The sequence below is a fragment of the Trichosurus vulpecula genome, chromosome 8 (assembly GCF_011100635.1).
Source record: "Trichosurus vulpecula isolate mTriVul1 chromosome 8, mTriVul1.pri, whole genome shotgun sequence".
NCBI classification, from domain to species: Eukaryota; Metazoa; Chordata; class Mammalia; order Diprotodontia; family Phalangeridae; genus Trichosurus; species Trichosurus vulpecula.
This window is the reverse complement of record NC_050580.1, coordinates 153,779,300-153,802,179: the sequence shown is the minus strand read 5'-3', so window position 1 is coordinate 153,802,179 and position 22,880 is coordinate 153,779,300. Positions and strand designations below refer to the sequence as shown.

Sequence of the window (22,880 nt, the reverse complement as noted above, 5' to 3'; positions counted from 1 at the left end):
TTATTTCTTCTATTATGTGACATAGGAGCCATACTGGGGGTGGGGAGTGGAGTGGGTAATGAATGATACATGCTTAAAATCCACTTATCATTACATCCATTAACTAAAGCAACAGAAACACCAATTAGACTTATGCTTATCAATGCATGCAAACTTTATTAACCAATGCATACAAATACTAACTCTGCTTAGAGCAAACCACCAACCTGAATTTTAGAGGTGCCATAAACATGCTTCATACCAGTGCTCAGTATAAGGTTTCCTTTCTTCCCAGCAAGAGGTCACGTGTCTCCTTCCAATGTGGTATTCTAGTAAGTCTCTGGCCATCAGCATTGCTCTTGAATGAACTGGAACCCTGAAATCTCCAACTGTAGGAGAACTCAGGAGCCTGTCCTAGTTGAGATTCAAGAACAGAATGAAAGACATTTACAAATTACATCTAAGTTCTGATTAGTGACCAATTACTTAAGTTTATGATGAAAGGAAACTATCAATCAAAGCATTCATTTCTTAATATCATTAGCAAGTGTTTATCAATTATTTACCAGATATAAGATACCAACATATGTCATTAGCAGTTATTAACCAGGTTTAGAGAACATACGTATGTCATTAGTAGAAATTTACTAAATTTGGGAAATATTCCTCATCAGTAATTGTTTACCAAACTTGGGGAACATGCATACATCAGTAGTTATTTACCAAAACTGGAGAATACTCACACATCTTTAGTAGTTGTTTGCCAAATTTAGGGGACAGATATACATCAGTAGTGGTTGTTTACCAAATTTGGGGGATACACATACCTCAATAGTGGTTGTATGCCAAATCTGGGAGACATTTATATGTCAGTAGTTATTTACCAAATTTGGGGCCCATACATTATTAGGAGTTGGTTACCATATTTGGGGAATACGCATATGTCAGTAGTTGTTTACTAAGCTTAGGGGACACACATATATCATTTGAAGGACACACATCATCGCCAAACTACACTACTGAAGTTCTTATCTTATTACAGAAAAACAACTTATATATCAACTACTCAGTCACAAAATGGAGGCTTAAAACAAAAATGAGGAAGCTCATCCTAAGTTGACATACTTATTCCCGCTAGGGTTAGGAGAAAGCATCCTTTTCTGAGACAATTTAAAAAGAAAATTATTCTAATGCTTCTCTATCCTCTATAACCATATCTCTTGATTTAGCAGAATCCCTCTATAAAATTTAGTAAGCTCTGCCCTAAGTGTTAATGGGATCAAGCCCCAGACCATCACAAGGCTTTTCCTTCCTGAGATCCATGATTAGTTGAAAGAGATCAGCCTAACAACGCATACAGGGAAAATGAAGTGAATAAGAAATACCTACAATGAAGGTAGATGCGTGTGACATGGTCAGACCTGCACTTTAGGAAAATCACTTAGTTGGCTGAAGGAAGAAGGACTGAAGTGGGGAGCCAACTAGCTTGCTCCATTGCTATGGGACTGTTTTAACTCAAATCAAAATTTTTAGCTAAGTCTGGTCACCCTCTTGTAAAAGATAAAGTAGCAGGTAGCAGGGTAGTGTCAGATCTTTCTGAAAAAAAAAAAAGTAGCATGTCAATCTTATTCCTTCCGGGCCTAACCCCAGTCCCAGTAATGACAAAGGTGCTGTCCTGCACATAGCACCAAGCACTAGGGCCTATATACCATTTGCTGAATGTCTGTGTTTGCCAACAGCCAGCAGGAATCCTAAATATTTCGACCACTTATGTGCAGCCCAGGTGAATGTTAGCACAACTGAGGAGGCGTAGCAGTTGATCTGGGGGACAGAAAGGTAGAAGTTGCTGCTGATTATCCTAACCAAGGAGCATCTCTTCCATTCTGAGGTTGCCTATAGGGACAGCCCAGGCCTCTGAATTGGTGTTCCTAACTTGACCTTTCATGGTGATTGTAAAACTGATTGTGTTTGAAGGAAGGAGAGAATAAGAGCCAGACATGAAATATAATCTTTTTCGCAGGGCCATGTAACTCTGGAGATTCTGGTTACCCAAGTTACTTCCCTATGTGTCTATGTGAGTTTCTCTATAATTTGTGTGTAGGGGCAGCTAATGTGGATAGAGCACTGGGCCTGGAATCAGGAAGACATGAGTTCAAATTTGGCCTCAGACACTTATTATCTGTGTGACTGTGGGTAAGTCACTTAATCTTGTTTGCCTCAGTTTCCTCATCTGTAAAATGAGCTCAAGAAGGAAATGGGAAGCCATTCTAGTATCTTTGCCAAGATGATGACCTAAATGGTGTCACGAAGAGTTGGACATGACTGAAAACAGCTAAACAATAATAACATAATATGTGACCCCCTAAAAAAGTCCTCATATACTGGAATGTGCTACAAACCACCTGAGACTACAGACAAAAAGTATATCAAAGGGCCGGGCCCTGCTTCCCCTTCACAATTGTCTATTAGGTGCCTACTCTGTGCACCTTAACCCTGCGCTAATGACCTACTCCAATGTCTCACGGCAGTGTGAAGGTGACTGGGATTTTGAAGGCTATGCTAATAGAATGTATGGTCTGGTAGGTGCTTATAAAACAGAAAAGGCTTTGAATAAAGGCCATCAGTAGTGTTATTTGTTTTTCAACCAAGGACCAGTTTTCTCAGGAGGAAAAAGGTATCATTATGTCTGGAATTGGTTGTGACCAGCATATGTGTTTCACTGATCAACCTGTCTCTCCTATCGACCAGGGACCTCTCCAAGAGATAGAACTATATTTCCCCCATCAGATTGAGAGCTTCCTATAGTTTTAGGACTGTGTTTCCTTCATCAGAGTTAGAATTTCCCAGGAGTAGAGACAATCTCTATCCTATTAGACCAAGAATTCCCCGTGGATAAAAGCAAGGTTGCTGGAATCTACTTGACACTCAGACTGTTCCCTTCACAGTCCCTGGAATAAGCATTATACTCATTCCCTTATTCAAATCTTTCCTTATGTTCCCTGAGACCCAGAAGGTCCCTACTTTCTGAAACCGCTCCCCATTGCGCGCGCGCGCACACACACACACACACACACACACACACCCTCACCAAAGCCTGCATACAGTATAAATGTCATCTCAATTCCCATCTCTTCCCTGATGCCTTAGGCATCATCACTTAGTGGATGCAGATATAGAATGCTGGACTAAAAATCAGGAAGATCTGAGTTCAAATCCCACTTCAAACATTTAGCAGCTGTATAGCTTTGGACAAGGTTCTTAATCCCTCTGAGCCTCAGTTGCCGCATCTATAAAATGGGGATTATAATCAGACCTACCTCGCAGGGTTACCATAAGGATATTGTTTGTAAAGTGCTCTGTCAACTTAATGCCTCTTTAAGTTATATAAATGTCAGCTATTATTACTCTATTATAATTGGTGCTAGCATAATTTACTATTCAGTTATTCACTAATTGCTTCACACGTACATGTCTTGTTTCCCTGACAAGGCTATAAGCTCCATGACAGGAGAGAGTTTCACTTTTTTCCACCATGGTGTCTAGCAAAGAGGTTAGAAAAGAGTGGACATTTGTTTAATTAAATGTGCAAATTAGTTATCGAATAAACTGAAGCTACAAAGCTTACAGTACGAAGAATCTTTCAAAATCTTTGGTCTAGGTGCTTGTAGACAGGAGATAAGAATCAGAGAAACTGGCCAATGGGAAGGGGCCTTTGGAAGCTTGTGACTCCAGAGTAATTCACAGAGAAAGGAATCATATCAACATACGGCTGCTGCTCTGAACTCTTCTTGGGAGGATATAACTGATCTCTTTTGGAAAAAGGAGATAAGAGATTCTGAGAGAAGGAAAACAAGTTGATGTCACATTGGCCATGGTTCAAAACTCTATCAAATGAAGGAAATATTGTCCCAGAATACTAGTTTATCTTCTTCTGTTATGTATATCGAGGGCAGACAATCTAAGCATTGCCCAAGAATCTCAGTGTTTTTTGAAACTTTTTCCTCTGGCATGTTACCTTTCATCCCACTCAAAAACAGCATTTTGGGTTTTTCACTAAACAAACTCATCAGTCTGAGAGACAAACACATTCTTAGAGACTGAAAGGCTAGAGCTTCCAACATACCTCCCCCAGAGGAAGGAACTCAGAGATCTCATTGGAGCTAAGGTTAGAGAGTTGGCTTTGACATCATTTTTAGGAAATTTGCTTTCACTTGGTTCAATCTGGTCAGAGTCGAATGCCAACTCAAAGAGAAAAACCAACATGTTATAATTTAATTCCCCAGTTTGGGTTGTTTTCCCCTCTTCTCTGTGCCTGGAGTGTACTAATCCTCTCCCAACATACCATCACAATATATGTGTGGGGTAAGAGGACAGCAGGAATATTCCCGAATGGGTTGGTTTTTTTTCTATTTAGTCAACAGTAAATAGCCTTTGGGGGACCAACGCTTATCCTGAGCCCCCCACTTATCTTTTGTTCTATTATGCCTTGACTTACACAGAGGCAAATTAAATGGTCACCGGGGACGATTTAAAGGGTACCTCAAAAACATAACCCCCTCCTCTCACCAAAAAGGCCATCACTAGTGGCGGTTTACTCCTTTGGCGTGGCGAATAAAGAGAGCCAGTCTCAGAGCCAGGAAGACCTGGGTTCAAGTTATGCCCCTGAAACATACCAGTTGTGAGTCCCCTGAGTAAGCTTTTTAACCCCTTAAATCTCTCGGCAATTTTCTAGTCTCAGCTACAGAGAAGGTGCCAACCTGCATTGGTAGAGGAAGTTTTCCCAACTGGGAGTTCCCTATACCAGTGAAATCTCAGGTCCAGTCCCTTTCTCTCATTCCTTTCAAGCTGACCATTGCTTTACCCCTGAGGTTTTCTTTGAAAATATCAATCTTTGGGGCAGCTAAGTGGCACAATGGAAACAGCAGCAGCCCTAGAATCAGGAGGACTTGAGTTAAAATCTGGCCTCAGATGCTTACTAGCTGTTTGACCTTGGACAAATCACTTAACCCTGATTGCCTCGGAAGGAAGGAAGGAAAAAGAAAAGAAACATGAATCTTCCTGGAGAGAGAAACCCACTGATGAGAGGTGCTATGGTAAAGTGCAATGACTTAGAGTCAGAAGCCCTAGGTTCCAGTCCTGGCTCTGTTAATTAATAGCCACATGACCTTAGGCAAGTCACTTAACAGTAAAACTGACACACATAGCACTTGCTACGTGCTAAGCACTTTACAATTATTATCTCATTTGATCCTTACAACAACCCCGGAAGGTAGGTGCTGTGCTTATCCCCATTTTACATCTGAGGAAACTGAGGCAAAGAGAGGCTAAGTGACTTTGGTCACACAACTAGTAAGTCTGAGGCCATATTTGAACTCAAGTCCTTCTGACTCTAAACCTGGCGCTCTATTCACTGCGCCACCCAGATGCTCAGCCATTCTGGGCCTCAGTTCCCTTCTCTGAAGATTAACAACTAGATTATCTCTAAGGTCTCTGTCTAGCTCCAAAATAATATGTGGATTATAATTCCAGGCAGATGGTAGATAGAGCTCTAGGTCTGGACTCAGGAAGACCTGAGTTCAAATTTGACCTCATACACTTACTAGCTGTGTGACCCTGAGCAAGTCAATTAACCTCTGCTTGCCTCAGTTTCCTCAAATGTAAAATGGAGCTCATAATAGCATCTACCTCAGAGAATTGTAGACAATATTTTAAAAAGCACTTAGTATATGGTACCTGGAAGAAAGTAGGTTCTATATGAAGGCTTATTCTCTTCACTCCCTTAGATTAAATTTATCTGTGTGTCCATACACACACACACACACACACACATATATATGTATATACAAGCACACATACGTATATAAGCTATGCTTATATTCATTATTGAATACCTCTGTGTGAATGAGTTTAGAATAACTCATAATACATTTATGTAATGAAGGTTTATAAGCTATTTTCTCCTAAACTACCTGGAATGACAAACAGTGTAAGTATTTTTCCTTCTTAATTTTGGGGGTTCCGACCTATGATGTCATCATATGGCCAATGAGGAAACTCCCTTCACTGATACTGAGGAACACTGGGCTATGATTTACAGCCTAAAAGAGTTACCAAAAGTTTTAAGGGATGAAGCGACTTCCCCTTGCTCACACAGAAAGTATGAAACACGACCCCTGATATTTCTGACTCTAAGGCCCACCCTCTCTCCACTATTTTGCCTTCTCCCAAGCAAGCTTTATTGCTCCTACTTTACAGATGAGGAAAATGAAGCACAGAGGGATAAATGATTTCCCCGTGGTCACATAGCTAGTAAATATCTGGAACACAAACTCAGGCCACCCAGCTCCAAATGCGGTCTTCTTTCCATCATCCTATCCTGACCTATCATTGACTTCCTTGACCATATGAAAGGCCTAGTCACTGGCGGCCAGGAGGAGAGAGAAAGAAGAGGAGAAATGGGTCATAGAAAGGGGAGATGGGAACCTCTGAAGACAAACTTCTCTAGCTTCACAATTTTCTTCTATAGAGTATCCAAGCCTGCCGACTGGGATAATGAGGATGGGCCTGGATTTCCCTGCCTGTAGTGGCATGCTCTCCTTCTGTTTACATTCCCGCTCTCCTTCTTGGACAGATTAGGGAAGAAGAGGGAATGGGAAGTTCAGTGTGGTATCCCCAGAAAACCCAGGAAGAATCCAGGGTTCTAGTTAACAATGGCGCCTGTGGAAGGCTATCTGCCAAGAATTTTGATTTTGTGAAGGAAGGTAGGGAGATGAGAGAGAGAGAGAGAGAGAGAGAGAGAGAGAGAGAGAGAGAGAGAGGGTGAGGGTGTGTGTGTGTGTGTGTGTGTGTAAACATATGCAGGATTCTGAGACGTCCTAGATTGACTAATGAAGACATGATGATTTTATCAAAACAAGTTACTTATCTAAGACTTCTGCATTCACCATTCAAACCTCCAACTCTACATACACACACACACACACACACAAGACCCTCATATGAACCCCTTAACCCTATTCCCACACACACACTCATACTCACTCACCCACTCTCTCTCTGCCCTATGAGCCCCCCAACCCTACCCCCCCACACACAAATACACATGTACTCTACTACCAGCCTCCCATATGAACCCCCAACCCTGCCACACACACATACTCTACTACCAGCCCCCTGTATGAGTCCCCAACCCTACCCCCCCACACACACACACACACACATTACCAGCTCCTTATCTGAATCCCTCATATACACATACTCTATTACCAGTCCCCCATATGAGCCCACAGCCCTACCACACACATACAAATACACACACACACACACACACACACACACACACACACACACACACACACTCTACTACCAGCTCTCCAATCTCTTCAATTAATAAACATTAATTGTGCACCTTCTCTGCCCCAAGCACTATACCTGGGAATACAAGGGCAAAAATGAGAGTCCTGTGTTCACTCAAAAACCTTATATTCTATCAGGAAAGAGCATGTCCATATATAATTAGATACAGGATATATACAAACTAAACACAGTCATTGAGGGAGGGGCGCAAACAGCTGGAGGTGGCGGGGGAGGGGGGGGACACAGGAAAGGCCTCATGAAGAAGGTGGTATTTGAGATGAGCTTTGAAGGAAGCTCGGGATTCTAAGAGGCAAAGGTGAGGTAGGCAATGGATTCCAGGCCTAGGGGAAAAGCTCATGTATAGAGCCAGAGATGGGAGACAGGATATCATGCTAGAGGACCAGCAAGAAGGGCAGTCTGGTCCAAAGAGTGCATGACAGAAAGCAATGTATAATAAGGCTGGTAAAGTAGATTGGAGCTGGATTGTGAAAGATTTTAAATGCCAAACAGATGAATTTATATTTGATCCTAGAGGCAATCAGGAACCACTGGTATTTGTTGAGCAATAGAAGGACATAGTCAGACATACTCTTTAGGAAGACTGCTTTGGTAGCTGACTGGAGTGGGGAGAGACTTGAGGCAGAGAAGCCAATTGGGAGATTGCAATAGTTCAGATGAGAAGTGATGAGGATCCGAGCCAGGGGGGTAGCCATTTGAGTGGAGAGAAGGAGGTAGATATGAGAGATGTAGTGGGCACAGAATCGACAAAATCTGGGGACTATCTGGATATGTGGAGTAAGGGAAATGAGGAGCTGAGGATGATGCCAAAGTTTGCAAACCTAGGTAACGCGAAGGCCATTGATACCCTCAATGGAAATGGGAAAGTTCAGAAGAAGGGTAGGTTTGGGGAAAACCATATCTGTTTTGGATAAGTTTGAGATGCCTATAAGACATCCAGCTTGAAACGTCCTAGAAGCAGATGATAATATGAGACTGAAGCCCAGGAGAGAAACTAGGGCTGTACATAAAGATCTGAGCGTCATCCACGTAGAGATGATAATTGAACCTATGGGAACGATGAAATCACCAAGTGAGAGGAGTATAGAGGGAGAAGAGAAGAGGGCGCAGAAAGAGCTTTGGAGTACACTCATGGTTAGAAGGCAGGATGTAGATGGTGATTCAGGCAAGAAGGAGGAGCAGTCAGACTGAAGGCAGCACCAAGGAGATGTCAGTCAGCAGTGTTAAATGCTCAATGAATATACATCAAGAAAAAAAGAATTTGTTCCTTAAAAGGGGAAAATAATGGAGAGGAGAAGGGTTAAATGACTTTTTCACTTTTTTGTCTCCCCCTTCTTGTCTGAACAGCTGTGCCTGCAGAAGCCTAAACACTGTTTTTCAAAATAGTTCATAATGAGGACATCCCAGTCAGTGCATCTCACAGCCCTGGGAGGATCCAAGTTTGGGACCTGAGGTCGAAACTCAGTTCTCAGGCTCTTCCAGGGACTGGGAATTCCATTTGGAAAGGCATGGGGAAAGAAAAAGATTGAGGAAAGAGGGGGAAAGGAAAGAGAGAAAGAAGGAAGAAGGAAGGCAAAGAAAGACAAGGAAGAAGGGGGAAGTGAAGAATAAAAACAAAGATAATCATAGATTTGGAGTTTTACCCAACCCCCCTCATTTTACAGATGAGCAAACCTGAGGACCAAAGACTTGCCCAGGCAGGCCCTGTATTTAAACCCAGGTCCTCTGGCTCCAGATCCAGAAGGCTTTCCCTCGCACCATGCTGACAAGGGGAAACCAAAGAAGAAACGCAATAGTAAAAGTAGGATGAAGGGGAGGAGAAAGGAGGGAAAGAGGAAGACAAAATTGGAGAAGGAAGAAGGTAAAGAGGGGGATGGAAAGGATGAAGAAGAAGGGAAGGAGAGAAAAAAGGAGGAAGAAGAAGGAAGGAACAGGGGTGAATGGGAAGGATAAAGGGAGAAAAGGTTCGTTTCAGAACCAGTGTTGTGCAATTGTGTTCTTAGCAGCTGGGCTCAAAATCTTGGCCTCTCCAGAACCCAAGGGAAAGGGGGCTGTAGAGGAATCCCATGATCATGAAGAGCCCAGCTAGTGACTGTTACCTCCCAAGATGTTCACCTCAAAAAGGATGAGAATAAATAACAATGACCTTGAATGAATGAGTTATAAAATTACTATAAGAAATTACTATGTGCCAGGCGCCGTGCTAAGCACTGGGAATATAAATAAGATAGTCCCTGCCTTCAACAAGCTTATATTCTGACATTCTGATGGGGAAAAGAAAAAATGCAAAAGGGGAGCTAGAAAGGAGAGGGGTGGGGCTCAAGGGGGCATGGCTTAGAAATGAACATAGAAAGTGGTTCTGGGTAAGATGAGGTGAAAATTCACCTACCAGAGCCCCTATTGCTCTAAGACTTACATCATTTTCACGTGTTTGTGTCCTGTCATTCTCATGGCCTGAAATCTCAAGGTCACTCATCAGACTGGGGGGTCCCAAGGGACCTGTGCTAGATATAGGGGTCTTGCCCTATCAATGTTTGTCCTATTTCTGCTCTCTCTCCCTTACTCTGTATGGGGGTAACTGTCCTATCTTCTCTCTCCACTTCAGGGTTCAGCAATACCTTCAACATGGACACCAAGAAACCCCGGATCATCCCAGGCTCCAAAGAAGCCTTCTTTGGCTACACTGTGCAGCAACATGAGATCAGCGGGAAGAAGTGGTAAGTGAACAATCTGTGCTCTGATCTATCCTTTGTGCCCCTACTCAATTAACTGCCCTAATGCACAAATCTGGTCCTGTCACTCCTCTGCTCAAAGTCCTTCCATGGCTCCCAATTGCCTACCTCCTGGTCTAGCATTCAAGGCCCACTCTATCTATCATATTTCATGGTGGTCCATTTCACCTAGGTAGACTAGATAACTAGTTATCATCCATACATACTTTCCACTTCTATCTCATTGCTTGCATTGTTCCCTAAGCTAGCACTTCCAATGCTATCACCTCCTCCATGTAGGTTTTCCTGATTCCGCTTTTACCCACTCAGTCTCTTCCCAGTTCCTCCTTGGTCCTCGCATTATTTTTATTGTTGTTCAGTTGTTTCAGTCAAGTCTGACTCTTCGTGACTCCATTTAGGGTTTTCTTGGCAAAGAGGCTGGAGTGATTTGCCATTTCCTTCTCCAGCTCTTTTTACAGACAAGGAAACTGAGGCAAACAGGGTCACCCAGCTAGTAAGTGTCTGAGGCCATATTTGAACTCAAGAAGATGAGTCTTCATGACTCCAGGCCTAGCACTCTATCCGCTGTGCCACCTGGTTGCACCTCTAAGTGGTGTGGGACAGCCTAAAAGTGATATAAGCCAGAGAAGGAAGAGATCAATCAATCTATAAGTATTTACTAGGCAGCTACTCTGTAGCAGGCACTGAGAATATAAATGCAAAAATGAAACAATCCCACCCTCAAGGAGCTTCTGTTATACCATGAATGATGGAGGAATCTGGGAAGGCTTCATGGAAGAGACGGAATTTGAGCTGAGTCTTGAAGGATAATGAATGCCAGGACAAATTCCCTGGGCTCCCTGAGCTGCTGCCAAAGCACAGCTGAAAGCATTATGAGAAAGGGCTAGGGCCAGAAAGCAGGCTCCAGCCAGATTTTGCCTCTCCGCCTGAAGGGGATTATTTGCAGGCTGAGAAGAACAAACAAAAAGATGATTGTAGCACTTAGGGTGCTTCAGGCAGGCACAGCGCTTTCTGGACATCTCTGAACCCAACCAAACTCCCTTCGGTCTGCCTAAATCAGCATGAACCAAGCTACGTTCCCCATGAACTCACTTTCCTTTTAGCCCTGGGGGCCTCCTTCCCCTGCTCCCCTTCTCATCAGGTTCATAGAAGCCCAGCATCTCTGCCTGTAGATAACACACTGAATAGCACTCCCCACCCCCATCCCAGACCTAAAGCCTCAGAGAAAAGGGTAAATACAATTTAACACAAAGCCTGATTCTCATTATGCCCACTGACTGATTTAATTTAGCACTTGGGCAGATGAACCTGGACTTATTTTCATGCCCAGAGCAGCCTCTCTTAAATTACTCTTTTATAAAGAATTAAACCCAAAGGGCAGCAAAGCATCAGTAATGCCCACTAAGAATACCCAGCCTGCCCTACCTCTTCCCTGGTTTCCTGGGGACAATGATAACCAGCCTGAATTCATTTCTCAATGATTGGCATACTGTCACCCTTATCATACCCTCCTCATCCCAGTGATTCTGGACCCCTGGCTTTCACTATACAAAGCCCATTCCCAATTCCCCCTGCCTTGTTTCCATCTCCCTCAGCCCAAACCCACACACACATATATCCCACTTAAGATTTACTCACCAAGGGGCAGCTACGTGACACAGTGGATACAGCACCCACTCTGGAGTCAGGAGGACCTGAGTTCAAATGTGACCTCAGACACTTGACACTTACTAGCTTTGTGACCCTGGGCAAGTCGCTTAACCCTGATTGCGAGAGAGAGAGAGAAAAGAAGAAGGAAGAAGAAGAAGAAGAAGGAAGAAGAAGAAGAAGAAGAAGAAGAAGAAGAAGAAGAAGAAGAAGAAGAAGAAGAAGAAGAAGAAGAAGGAAGAAGAAGAAGAAGAAGAAGAAGAAGAAGAAGAAGAAGAAGAAGAAGAAGAAGAAGAAGAAGAAGAAGAAGAGAAGAAGAAGAAGAAGGAAGAAGAAGAAGAAGAAGAAGAAGAAGAAGAAGAAGAAGAAGAAGAAGAAGAAGAAGAAGAAGAAGAAGAAGAAGAAAGATAAAAGAGAAGAGAAGAAAGAAGGGAAGGAGGGAAGGAAGGGAAGAAGAAGAAGAAGAAGAAAGATAAAAGAGAAGAGAAGAAAGAAGGGAAGAAGGGAAGGAAGGAAGGATTTACTCACCCTTTTCACTGTGTTCTCCAAAATGCCCGCTCAATTGGTAACAAACTTGCCTTATCTTAAAACCTTTCCTTTCTCACTCCTTCCATGATCTTAAGACCTGCCTCCCTCCTGCTGACACAGCTTCCCTGGCCACCCTTTCCAGCCCTGGTTGCTACCCCTCACTCACTGGTAGTGGAGTCAGAAGCAAATACTCCTCACTCACTTCTGGATTCTCCATCTAGCACCTCCCTCAGTAATCTCTCCTTAGAGGCTCAATCAATCCATTATCTATTACCTAATCAAGATGCAGGTAGCTATTATCTATTGACCTTCAAGAGCTTCCTCCTTCCACAGTAAGTTCAGTAACTGGCTCAGAATCTTCCCTGCCAACATCTGCCCTTATCCTAGGAGATTTCTACATACATATTGATACTCCCTCCAATTCCCTAACCTCCCCATTCCTCAACTTACTCATTTCTCACGGCTTACTCTTTCATCCCACCTCAACTACAAACAGAGATGATCATCCACTTGATCTTGCCATCACACACAAATAAACAACTTTCATGTTATCCTTTTTTCTCAAGTCTTCTTCCCCTTTTTTACTAATTGCCAATCTTGCCCTACCAAGCCCCAGCATTGGATTATCCCCACCATCTGCTACCTTCTCTCTTGTTCACGTGCTGCTGAACGAAGCTGGAGAAAACCACAAAACTATGCTGACTTCATCCACTACAAATGTATGCTCTATAATCTCAACCGACCCTCATTGTTGCAAGACATTCCTTTATAATTCCCTGATTGATTCACTATCACATACCATACCATGATGGCTTTTCCAAACCTTTCCATCCCTCTTGAAACCTCCCATGGCTCCATCTGCCCTCTCAGCTGAGAACTTGGCCTCATATTTCAATGAAAAAATTGAGGCCATTCACCTTGAGATCCTTCTTCTCCCTTCCTCATCTTCATCACTTAGATACCTTCCTCCACCATTTCCTCCTTCACTCCTGTCTCAGGAAGACTCACCTTTGTGCACTTAAGTCTGGCCTGACACTTACTAATTGTGTGACCCTGGGCAAGTCACTTTACCCTGTTTGCCTCAGTTCTTCATTCGCAAAATCAGCTGGAGAAGGAAATGGCAAACCACTCCAGTATCTTTGCCAAGAAAACCCCAAATGGGGTCACAAAGAGTTGGACATGACTGAAATGTCTCAAAAAAAATTTATTTCCACATTAACCATGTTGTGAAAGAAAAAAGCAAGAAAAATAAAGAAAGTGAAAAATATTGTTCAATTTGCACTCAGAGTTCATCAGTTCTCTCTGTGGAGATGGATAGCATTTTTTCACCATGAGTCCTTTGGAATTCCTATAGATCATGGTGTTGCTCAGAGTAGCTAAGTCTTTCACAGTTGATGATCATTACAGTCTTGCTGTGACTGTGTACAATGTTCTTCTGTTCACTTCACTTTGCATCAGCTCATATATGTCTTCCCAGGTTTTTCTGAAACCGTCCACTTCATCCTATTGCTACTAAAAACACCATCAAACGCATATTTGCCATAGTCACAACCTCAGTGTCATCCTGGGTTCCTCATCCTCATTCATCATAAATCCAATCAATTTCCAAATCTTGTTGTTTCTACCTCTACGACATCTCCTATATGTCCCAAATGACCCCTCCTCTACACTCACACAGCTACTCTCCTAGTTCAGATCCTCACCATCTCTCACCTGGACCAGCGCAATAGTCTTCTGACTGGTTTCCCTGTGTCATCTCTCCCCACTCCAATCCATCCTCCACACAGCTGCCAAAGTGATCTTCTTAAAGCATAGTCCAGAGAGGACAAGAGAAAATTCATGAGAAGGAGACAGGTCTCTAGGAGGGACAGAAGATGGAAAGAGTATGAGATACAGGTATCTAGGATGAAAAGGAATCCATTAACAATAGATAGGGTGCAGATTTCCAAGGGACAAAGTGACATGACAAGTCAGAGGTAAGAAACAGGCTGTTTGGGGACAAGGCTGAAGTAGATAGGGATGAGAGTATGGAGAGAAACAGCAGGTGGAAAAAAATTTTCACCTTATCCAATGGCAACTCCAAATTATAGGAACTAGAGGAGAAGGAGGTCCAAGTTTGCTGTCCATAAGATGGGGAAAGAAACAAGGTGAAGGTCCTGTGATGATTGAGTTCACTATCAGTGAGAAATTAGTAGGGACAGCTTCATCAGATTGTTACTCCAAACACTGCTCTTTGGAAGTGTGTCAATGAAGATCAACTTATCCACCACCAACCACCTTCCATTTCCACCCAAGCCCTGGCCAGTTACCATCTTTGACTTTTTTAAAGGAGTGAGTAACCAATAGCTGTCACCAAGCATTGCTCTTATTATGGTATCAATGTCCATCAATTTCCTTCTGGTCTTGTTTATGTATATACATATACATATATACATATATATACATATATATATATTTAAAAGGCTGTATCTTTTGTACTGTGAATTCATGATAGCAGATGAGTACACTTTTGTTCATGTGTATTGTGTATAATGTTTCTGTTTCTCATAAGGAAAATAAACTTTTTTCCTCCTGGGGACCTTGGGGTGTAGGTGACAGGGGAAAGCATCTGGTAAATACTTTGCATTCAAGTCTTCCAAAGCTAACCAAACTTACCGCTTGCCACTACGCCCATAGCCTCTTCTTAAGATAGTGGGGAGTAAAGTATAAGAAATCCAAGATAGCTGTAATGACATAATAATACTGTAGATTGTCCATCCAGCCATATGTGATAGTCTGGGAAATAGGTACCTTTCACTCATTTGGTTTTTCCTTTATGGATTGTTGGGCCAATCTCTTTTGAGCCATCATAGATTTTGTTGACGAGTTACCATAGTATTCTAGAGTTTTATGCAGTCAGTACAATATAATCCCCAAGTGGAAGCATCTGGAAAATCTCACCATCCATAGAAAATCTTTCTACCATATGAATTCTGTACAGAAAAATCCACCATGATAGAGGTTAATACCTTTGGTAAGGATCTTCTTGTTTACACCATGCTCGATACTGATAACCAAAGGATCATTGAAGCAAGTTTTTTCTTTTAGCTAAAAATTTATACATCACTTTAAGGTTTGTAAAACACCTCATTTATATTATCTCACTTGTTGCTCCTCACAACCACTCTAGGAGGTATGTGCTATCCCCATGTTGCAGATGAACAAACTGATACTAGAAGGGTTCAGTGATTCACCCCAGGGCACATAGCGTAGAAGTGCCCAAGATAAGATCCCAAGTCAGGCCTTCCTAATTCCTTCCTGGTCGGCAATGCATAATATCGCCATGTGCTGAGGCATATATGACCCATCCTGGACAGTAGTATGCATTGGGGTTTTTGAAGTACACCAGGAGCTCACCGCCTGTGAGGGGAGAATCCATATAAATGTGACTGACTCAGATGAAGGAACCAAAGGAACTTTTCATATCTTACTTAACAGTGCTTGGGACCTCAAGAAAGGAATGTGTTTTGCTTCCATTTCATTGGGCTGACCCTTCCTGTACCTCCCTCTTAACAGCCCCTCCCCTTACTCCTCTGGAATTCAGAATGGAGGAAGCTGACAGAGCGCTGGGGCCCTCAGACATCTTGAACAGTTTTCCCAATGTTTGGGGGTTTTAACAACAACAACAAAAATTCCTGTTGCACCGAGTGCTCTCTACCAGAGCTTCTGAACCCCTGTGTATTTTCAGAGAAATTTAATCCACATGCCTCTAATTCATTTACATTTGAATCATTATGCTGGCTTTCCAAAATCATTTGATGTCCCAGAAGCTTTGGTGAAGCCTTTCACAGAGGGCTTCTGGGAGCCTTTGGTCCCCTAGAGCAGGAAGTCCCCTGGTGCCCAGAAAAAACAAACCTGAATCCCACAAGTTTCTAGTTTGCCTCCAAAACCCATAAGGTCAAAGTGGGCCTCAGCCCTATCCAGGCATTTCTACCCTCATCTCCCCAACTCCCTTGAGGTCCAGGCATCTGTAAGAAGAAGCCAGAGAGCCTCCAGAGAGGTTCTGGAAGGGATTCCCCTTTGGTACTTCAAGCAATCTAAAGGGAGAAGGAAGAAAGGCACCATGATGTAAGACTTTGACTTGGAGCCAAGGAGACCTGGGTTCAAATCTCATCCCAGGCATTTAATAGCTAGGGAACTAGGTGGGGCCTCAGATTCTTTATGTATGAAAATGAGGAGGTTAGACTCAATGGCCTAAATCTAAAACCCTAAATCTATGATCCTATGGGGGAAAAATTAAGATCAGGTATTTTATTTATAATAAGAGGTTTTCTGATATATAGAGGTAAAGGTGGGGGGTGAGTGGGACAAAGTAATCCATATACACTGGGAGACAAGAGAGGGAAATTGAGAGGAATAAAGAAAGGGAGAGAAGAAAAGAGACTGAATGGAGGAAAAGGGGGAAGGTTCAGGACAGTGGAGAGAAGAAGGAAAGCCAGGAGGGAGAGAAGGAAAAGAAGTGAGCATTTATTAAGCACTTACTATATGCTTGGCACTTCACCAAGCTCTATATAAATATTATCTCATATGATCAGATGAGAAATTAAGAGAAAAGTATTGGAGGAGGAAGGGAAAGAGATTATCAATGTTAAGTTAAGTGACTTGCCTCTGTGAAGGCTTCACCAGGACTTCTGGGACATCGAATGATTCTGGAGAGCCAGCATAATGATTCAAATGTAAATGAATTAGAGGCATGTGGATTAAATTTCTCTATCTATCTATATCTATCTAGATCTAGATATTTATATATATGTATATATACACATATACATACATATTGGAGGAAAGAGGAAAATTGAGAGAGCTAGAGAAAGGGAGAGGGGAGAAGAAAAGAGATTGATTGGAGAGGGATAGAAGGAAGATTCAGGGCAGTCGGGACAATGGAGAGAAGAAAGACACGATTAAGAGAGAAGGCTGGGGTTGAGAAAAGAAGGAGCTAGCAGGTAGGCCATTCACTGTAAAGTGTAGACAATCCTGGTGTTTGCCACTAGGCCGAAGTTTGGAGCTGAATGGTTTGGGAGAGCTTTTGATCATGTGGGTTGAGGTGATCCCAGGGACTCTGGGCTCCTAAATTCCACGGCTGAGACAAAAGGCAGAATAGATCTAGGGGATCCACAAAGGACTGTGGCAGCAGACAGACACCCCATCGCTGGCCCACCAGAATCACTTCTTTGGCAAGAATGAGCTTAGGGACATTGTGCCAGGGTGTGAAGCTGTGCCCAGGCAAAAGATGGGCTGACAGTTGGACTTGGACCACCTGCTACTAATACCGCCATGGTTATATGTTTTTCCCAGGGCAGAGCATCAGCTGTCATTTCAGCCAAGCTAGAGGGTATGTGTCTGGCCAGCACTGGCAGCTAGACCGGCTGGAAGAAACTTTCATTACAGGGGTGGGGCTACACCAGACTTTAGAGAAAAGGACAAAAGGCAGGATTCAGCTGGGAATTTGGAAGCATTGTGATACGTGATACAGAACTGGCTCTGTAATCAAAGGACCTAGATTTGAATTCTGCCTCTCGTGCCCACTGCCTTGGTGACCTCTCTGGTTTGCTCCAGTTTTTTTCATCTGTCAAATAAGAGGATTGGAATTAGGGCCCCTTCTGACTCGAGATCCACATTCCCAATCCTGTGATCTAACTTCTCCTTTCAGGACTTCTCTCTTTCTTGTTTCTCTTCTTTCCCTCCCTCTCTTTCCCTGCTCTCCCCTACCTACCCCTTATCCCTGCCCTGCCCCCATACAGGATCTCATCCTTCCTATTTATCCCAGACAAGCTCAGATAACTTAAGGACAGCTGCCTCCCACTCACCTTGTTCCTTCAAGAGAAAATGATTCGGAAAATACTGTTCTTCTCTGAACAGACCATAAACATTTATTTATGACATCGCTCTGCAATTCAGGTAGAACGATCCAATGGAAACAATCCTGAATCTCAAGTTAGAAGGCTTGGCTCCGCTGCTTCCTAATCGGGTAACCTTGGGCATGCAATTTCATCTCTTTAGTCTTTAGTGTTGTAAAAAGTCTGGGGGGAGGGGGAGTGGTCCTGATTAGGTGTTCTCTGAGGTATTCTCTATGTTTAGATCCCATGATTTATCTAGCTCTAAATCCTATAAGGGAAGGAAAGAAGGAAACAAGCATTTTAAAGTGCCTACTATGTGCCATAATCTCACCTGATCCTCACAACAATCCTGGGAGGTAGGTGCTATGACTAGCCCCATTTTACAGTTGAAGAAACTGAGGCAGAGAGCGATTAAGTGACTTGCCCATGATCACACAGATAATAAAAGTCTGAGGCTGGATTAAGGCCTCAGGTCTTCCTGACTCCAGGCCCAGTGCTCTAACCATTGTACAACCAAGCTTCTTCTACTATGCGATCACATATAATGATAGTATGTGTAATAATCATAATAGCATCTATATAGCATATAAAACACCTTATAGGTCATATCCCATTCGATCCTCACAATAACCCTGGGACATTGACGCTATTATTATCCCTATTTTACACATGAAGAAACTGAGGCTTAGAAAGGATAAGTGACTTGCCCAAGGTCACACAGCTAGTGAGACTGAGGCAGCATTTGAACTCAGTTCTTCCTGACTTCAAGGCCAGCTCTTTATTCATTATGCCAGGGCTGCCTTTCCCTATTAGTTTAAGAGTCTGGAAGCCTCCTCCTCTTCCCTTATCCCTTCTCATTTCTTTTTCCACCCACTCTTTCATTCCTTTCTATTCCTTCTCCTCCCACTTTTTTCTCCTCATCTCTCGCTCTTCCTACAAGTGCCAACAGTGGGCATTTTCGAGTACTAAGGGAGGATAAGAATTGGTTAGGGCTATCCCAGATCACCCTGAGTCCTACCCGCCTCTCATTTCCCCCCGCCCTGCACTTTAAGCTCCTGTTATGATGAAGGCAAGCAGCTCCAGACTGGGCACAAAACCAGAAAGCTGCCTGTGATATGTCTGTCTGGATCCAATATTACTAGTCTCACTCAGTCTCAAGTCTATAAACTTTAGGGGAAAGTAAAGTGAGAAATAACTTAATCCAGAAGATTTATCACCAGCAAAAGCAACATTTTTCTCGTTCCAGTCGCCACTCAGAACTACCCTGGTCAGCAGGTAGCCAGCTCCCTGGCACTGTGACTGAGCAAGAGGCCCCCACGAGTCATACGCTCACTAATTCAGAGGAATGGGAATTGTATCTTAAGGGTAGCCCATCCAACTTTCCAATAGAGAGATAGTGGCCAGTTTCTGTTCCATAAAATATCCAGCTACATTCAGTCCCTGGCAAACCCTGGGATGGCTTGTACGAACCGAGTGAAATGAGCAGAACCAGGAAAATAATTTACGTCGTAACAACATTGTAAAGAAAAACGATTTCCAAAGATCGAGGAGCCATGATTCCGAAAGACCAATGATGAAGTAAGCTATCTACCTTGAGAGAGAGAAAGATGAAAGCAAAACCACAGCAGGGCCTCAGCCTCTTATCGTGGGACAGATTCTGATGTGGGATGAGCCTCAGTTCACACATACCTTGAATTAAAGAAGCCATCTAAACGTATCCCTTATGATAATAATAACTAGTTGGATGTAGCACTTTTAGGTTTGCAGAGTACATGACAAACATTACCCGTTTGATTCTCATGAGTATTATCCCCATCTTACAGATGAGAAAATTGAGGATGAGAGATGGTCATCAATTTGCCAAACTCACAGAGCTAGTGTCAGGGGCAGCTAGTGTCAAACCTAGGTCTCCCAAGTTTCAGATTATTATATGTCATATAACTGTAGGTGAAGAAAAAGTAGTTCATCTAAAGCAGAGAAGAGAGACAGCTACGTAGATCAGTGGATCACTGGAGTCAGAAAGACCTGAGTTCAAATCCTGACACAGACACTTACTAGCTGTGTGACCCTGGGCAAGCAACTTACATTCTCTCAGCCTCACTTTCTTCATCTGTAATAATAGCACGTACCTCCTAGATTGAAATAATATCTATAAAATGTTTTGCAAACTTTAAAGTGCTATAGATAATGCATGCTGGATCCCTGGAGATCAGAGAGGGAGACCACCCCCAAAGTCAACTCTTTGAGGGCAGGGTCTTATAAAACTTCCTCTTGGTCTTTATCAGTTTCTTGCACAAAGTAAGCATGTGATCAACTTCTGCCTATGGTTATAACAGTTGACATGTTTCCTGTCAAGAAAATAACCCCCTCCCACTATAATCAACTGAGGAAAACTATCTCCAAGCGGAGTTCTGAGGAAGCACTTTCTTTTCATGCTAATTAGACCTTTGAAGCCAATTTGGCTTCTGTATACATGGGACTCCCCATGAACTACAGGCCTGCAAATTCCTGCCTCCTGCTACTCTAATCCCTGTGATTAGAACTGCCTCCTGCCTGGGGAAAAAAAAAAAACCTTTTTCCTTTCCTACTTCTGCTATAGGGCAGCTAGGTGGGATGCAGTGGATAGAGCCCTGGGAGAATTAGGAAGACTCATCTTTATGAGTTCAAATCTGGCCTCAGAACCTTAATAGCTGTGTGATGTTGGGCAAGTCACTTAACCCTGTTTGCCTCAGTTCCTCATCTATAAAAATGAGCTGGAGAAGGAAATGGCAAGCCACTCCAGTATCTTTGCCAAGAAAACCCCAAAATGGGGTCACAAAGAGTCAGACGTGACTGAAACAACCTAACAGTAGCACTTTTCCTGTATTCTTAACCCTATTGAGCTCTTCCCTAGCCCTCCCTAGCTCTCCTTCTCCTCCACCTTCCTTTTCTATTTGGTCTTCAGGAACTCTCCTCAATTGTTTAAAAAAGCTATCTAGACTCTTCCTTTCATATTCCTTCTATCTTGGGGAAATCGCTAAGATTCAGATTGCTCCTAAAGATACCACATATTTAGCATCTTCCCCCAAGACTGATGGCTCCTCTCCACCACCAGCCCTCACCCTGCCCCATGCCACCTCACATGGAACTGGAAGGAAGAGTTGGTCTTGCCCCCCACTACCCTTTTCAAACCATCTTGTAGGCCTCATGCTACAGTAAGAAGAGCACTATCTCTGGAGAGTCAAAGATATGAGTTCAAATCATGCCCCTGTTGCTTAGTGTCTGTGTGACCTCAGGCAAGTCACTTATCCTCTCTGGGCCTCAGTTTCCTCATCTGAGAAATGAAGGTATTGGATTAGACGGATAGCCTCTGAGGTCCCTTCAAAGATCTACAATCCTATGAGCTCTGCTACCATCACTCCACAGCGACCTTTTCTCCTTTCAAGTTTACTCCATCAAATCCAGGTCCTTATCACTGTGATCTATGGACTTCCAGGCCACATTTCTTCCTCCCTCAATTCCTGGTTCACAATCTTCTCTTAAATATCTTCCTTCCTTACCCTCCCCCTTTCAAACACTCTGGCTTCCCAGTCCTCAACCTCCTCAACTCCCACGGCATCTCTATCTGTCTCCAGTCTATCTCAACCATTTATGAGGGTGGTCATACCTTAGATGCCCCTTCTCTCCCTCTATTCCCCACAACTGAATTTCCCCACATGTCAGAATTCCTCGCAGCAGCTCTGGTTTTGAATGAGCCAAGACATTCTTGCCCAAGGAGGGGACACCTGATTAATTATAATCAGCTGCTATAGCTCAAGATTCCCAGGAGGGGGCGCCAGAGGTCACAAAGCTGTGACAATCATCTCAGCAAAGGTGTTTGGAGACAATGACCTTTACCCCAAAGAACACCTGAAGCCACCCAGACTTTTTTGCCAGAGACTTTTCAGGGTTCCTGACCCAACTAATATCATTTGTGGATCTCCACCCTCAAGGATTACTCATTGGACAAGAGAAAAGTAGCCTTCATAAGGTCTCATCTAGGAGATCAGGCTGCCCCCTCACTGAACCACCACCAATTATAAACCCCTAAAATGGACAATGTAGAAGGGTTTCTTCTGGAGTTATAGGAGATGTTGAAATCCCACCTAGATCCCGCACCAGAGTTTGTTTCCACGTATGAGAACTATCAAGATAGTTTAGCGCTATTAAAGAAAAGAAATTGACCCAACACAAGGTACTCAATTGTGTAACAGCCTGGTTCTGGGAGTACCAGAAAAAGTCTTGGACAATCCAACCTACTTGACCAGGTCAAGGATATCAGCCTTGTAGTAGTTTTTGGAAAAGAACCAAAAGATGAGATTTACCTGGCCCTTTACCTCTCCCCACCAGAGCCCTAGTGCTATTTGACTAAAGGAATTGAGGGAGGCTAAAGCTTTTCTATGACCGTTGCCAGTAGTGATTAATATTTGTCACCATCCAGCCATCACCATGTAGGACTGATGTTCCCTACCCTTGATACCTAATCCAATGTACCAGTTAGCAGTAGTAGTGATATTTACCAACTGAACCTTTGGTGCAGGGGGAGGGAGGGGTAGGAGGGAAGGGGTACAGGGTGCATGGAGATAATAGGATCCAATGTTGCCTCAGCCTCAATGTAAATGAATGAGAGTTGTGTATCTTGCTTGCGTATCTAGGCAAAAGCTTTACAAGCAGAGAATGTTTCCTTACAAGTGAACATAGTTACACAGAAAGCTAGAACATCTGT

The 22,880-nt window shown here is 43.2% G+C and overlaps 1 protein-coding gene across 1 annotated transcript in view; it reads left to right on the top strand.

The window, feature by feature from the left end:
* The first annotated feature begins 8,072 nt into the window (after positions 1–8,072).
* ITGA11 (integrin subunit alpha 11) overlaps positions 8,073–22,880 on the top strand; it is a 149,625-nt gene continuing 134,817 nt past the window's right edge. Inside the window, exons 1-2 of the mRNA XM_036736583.1 lie at positions 8,073–8,232; positions 9,959–10,070. Of these exons, the coding sequence (XP_036592478.1) occupies positions 8,073–8,232; positions 9,959–10,070 (272 nt within the window). The remainder of the gene's footprint in view (positions 8,233–9,958; positions 10,071–22,880) is intronic.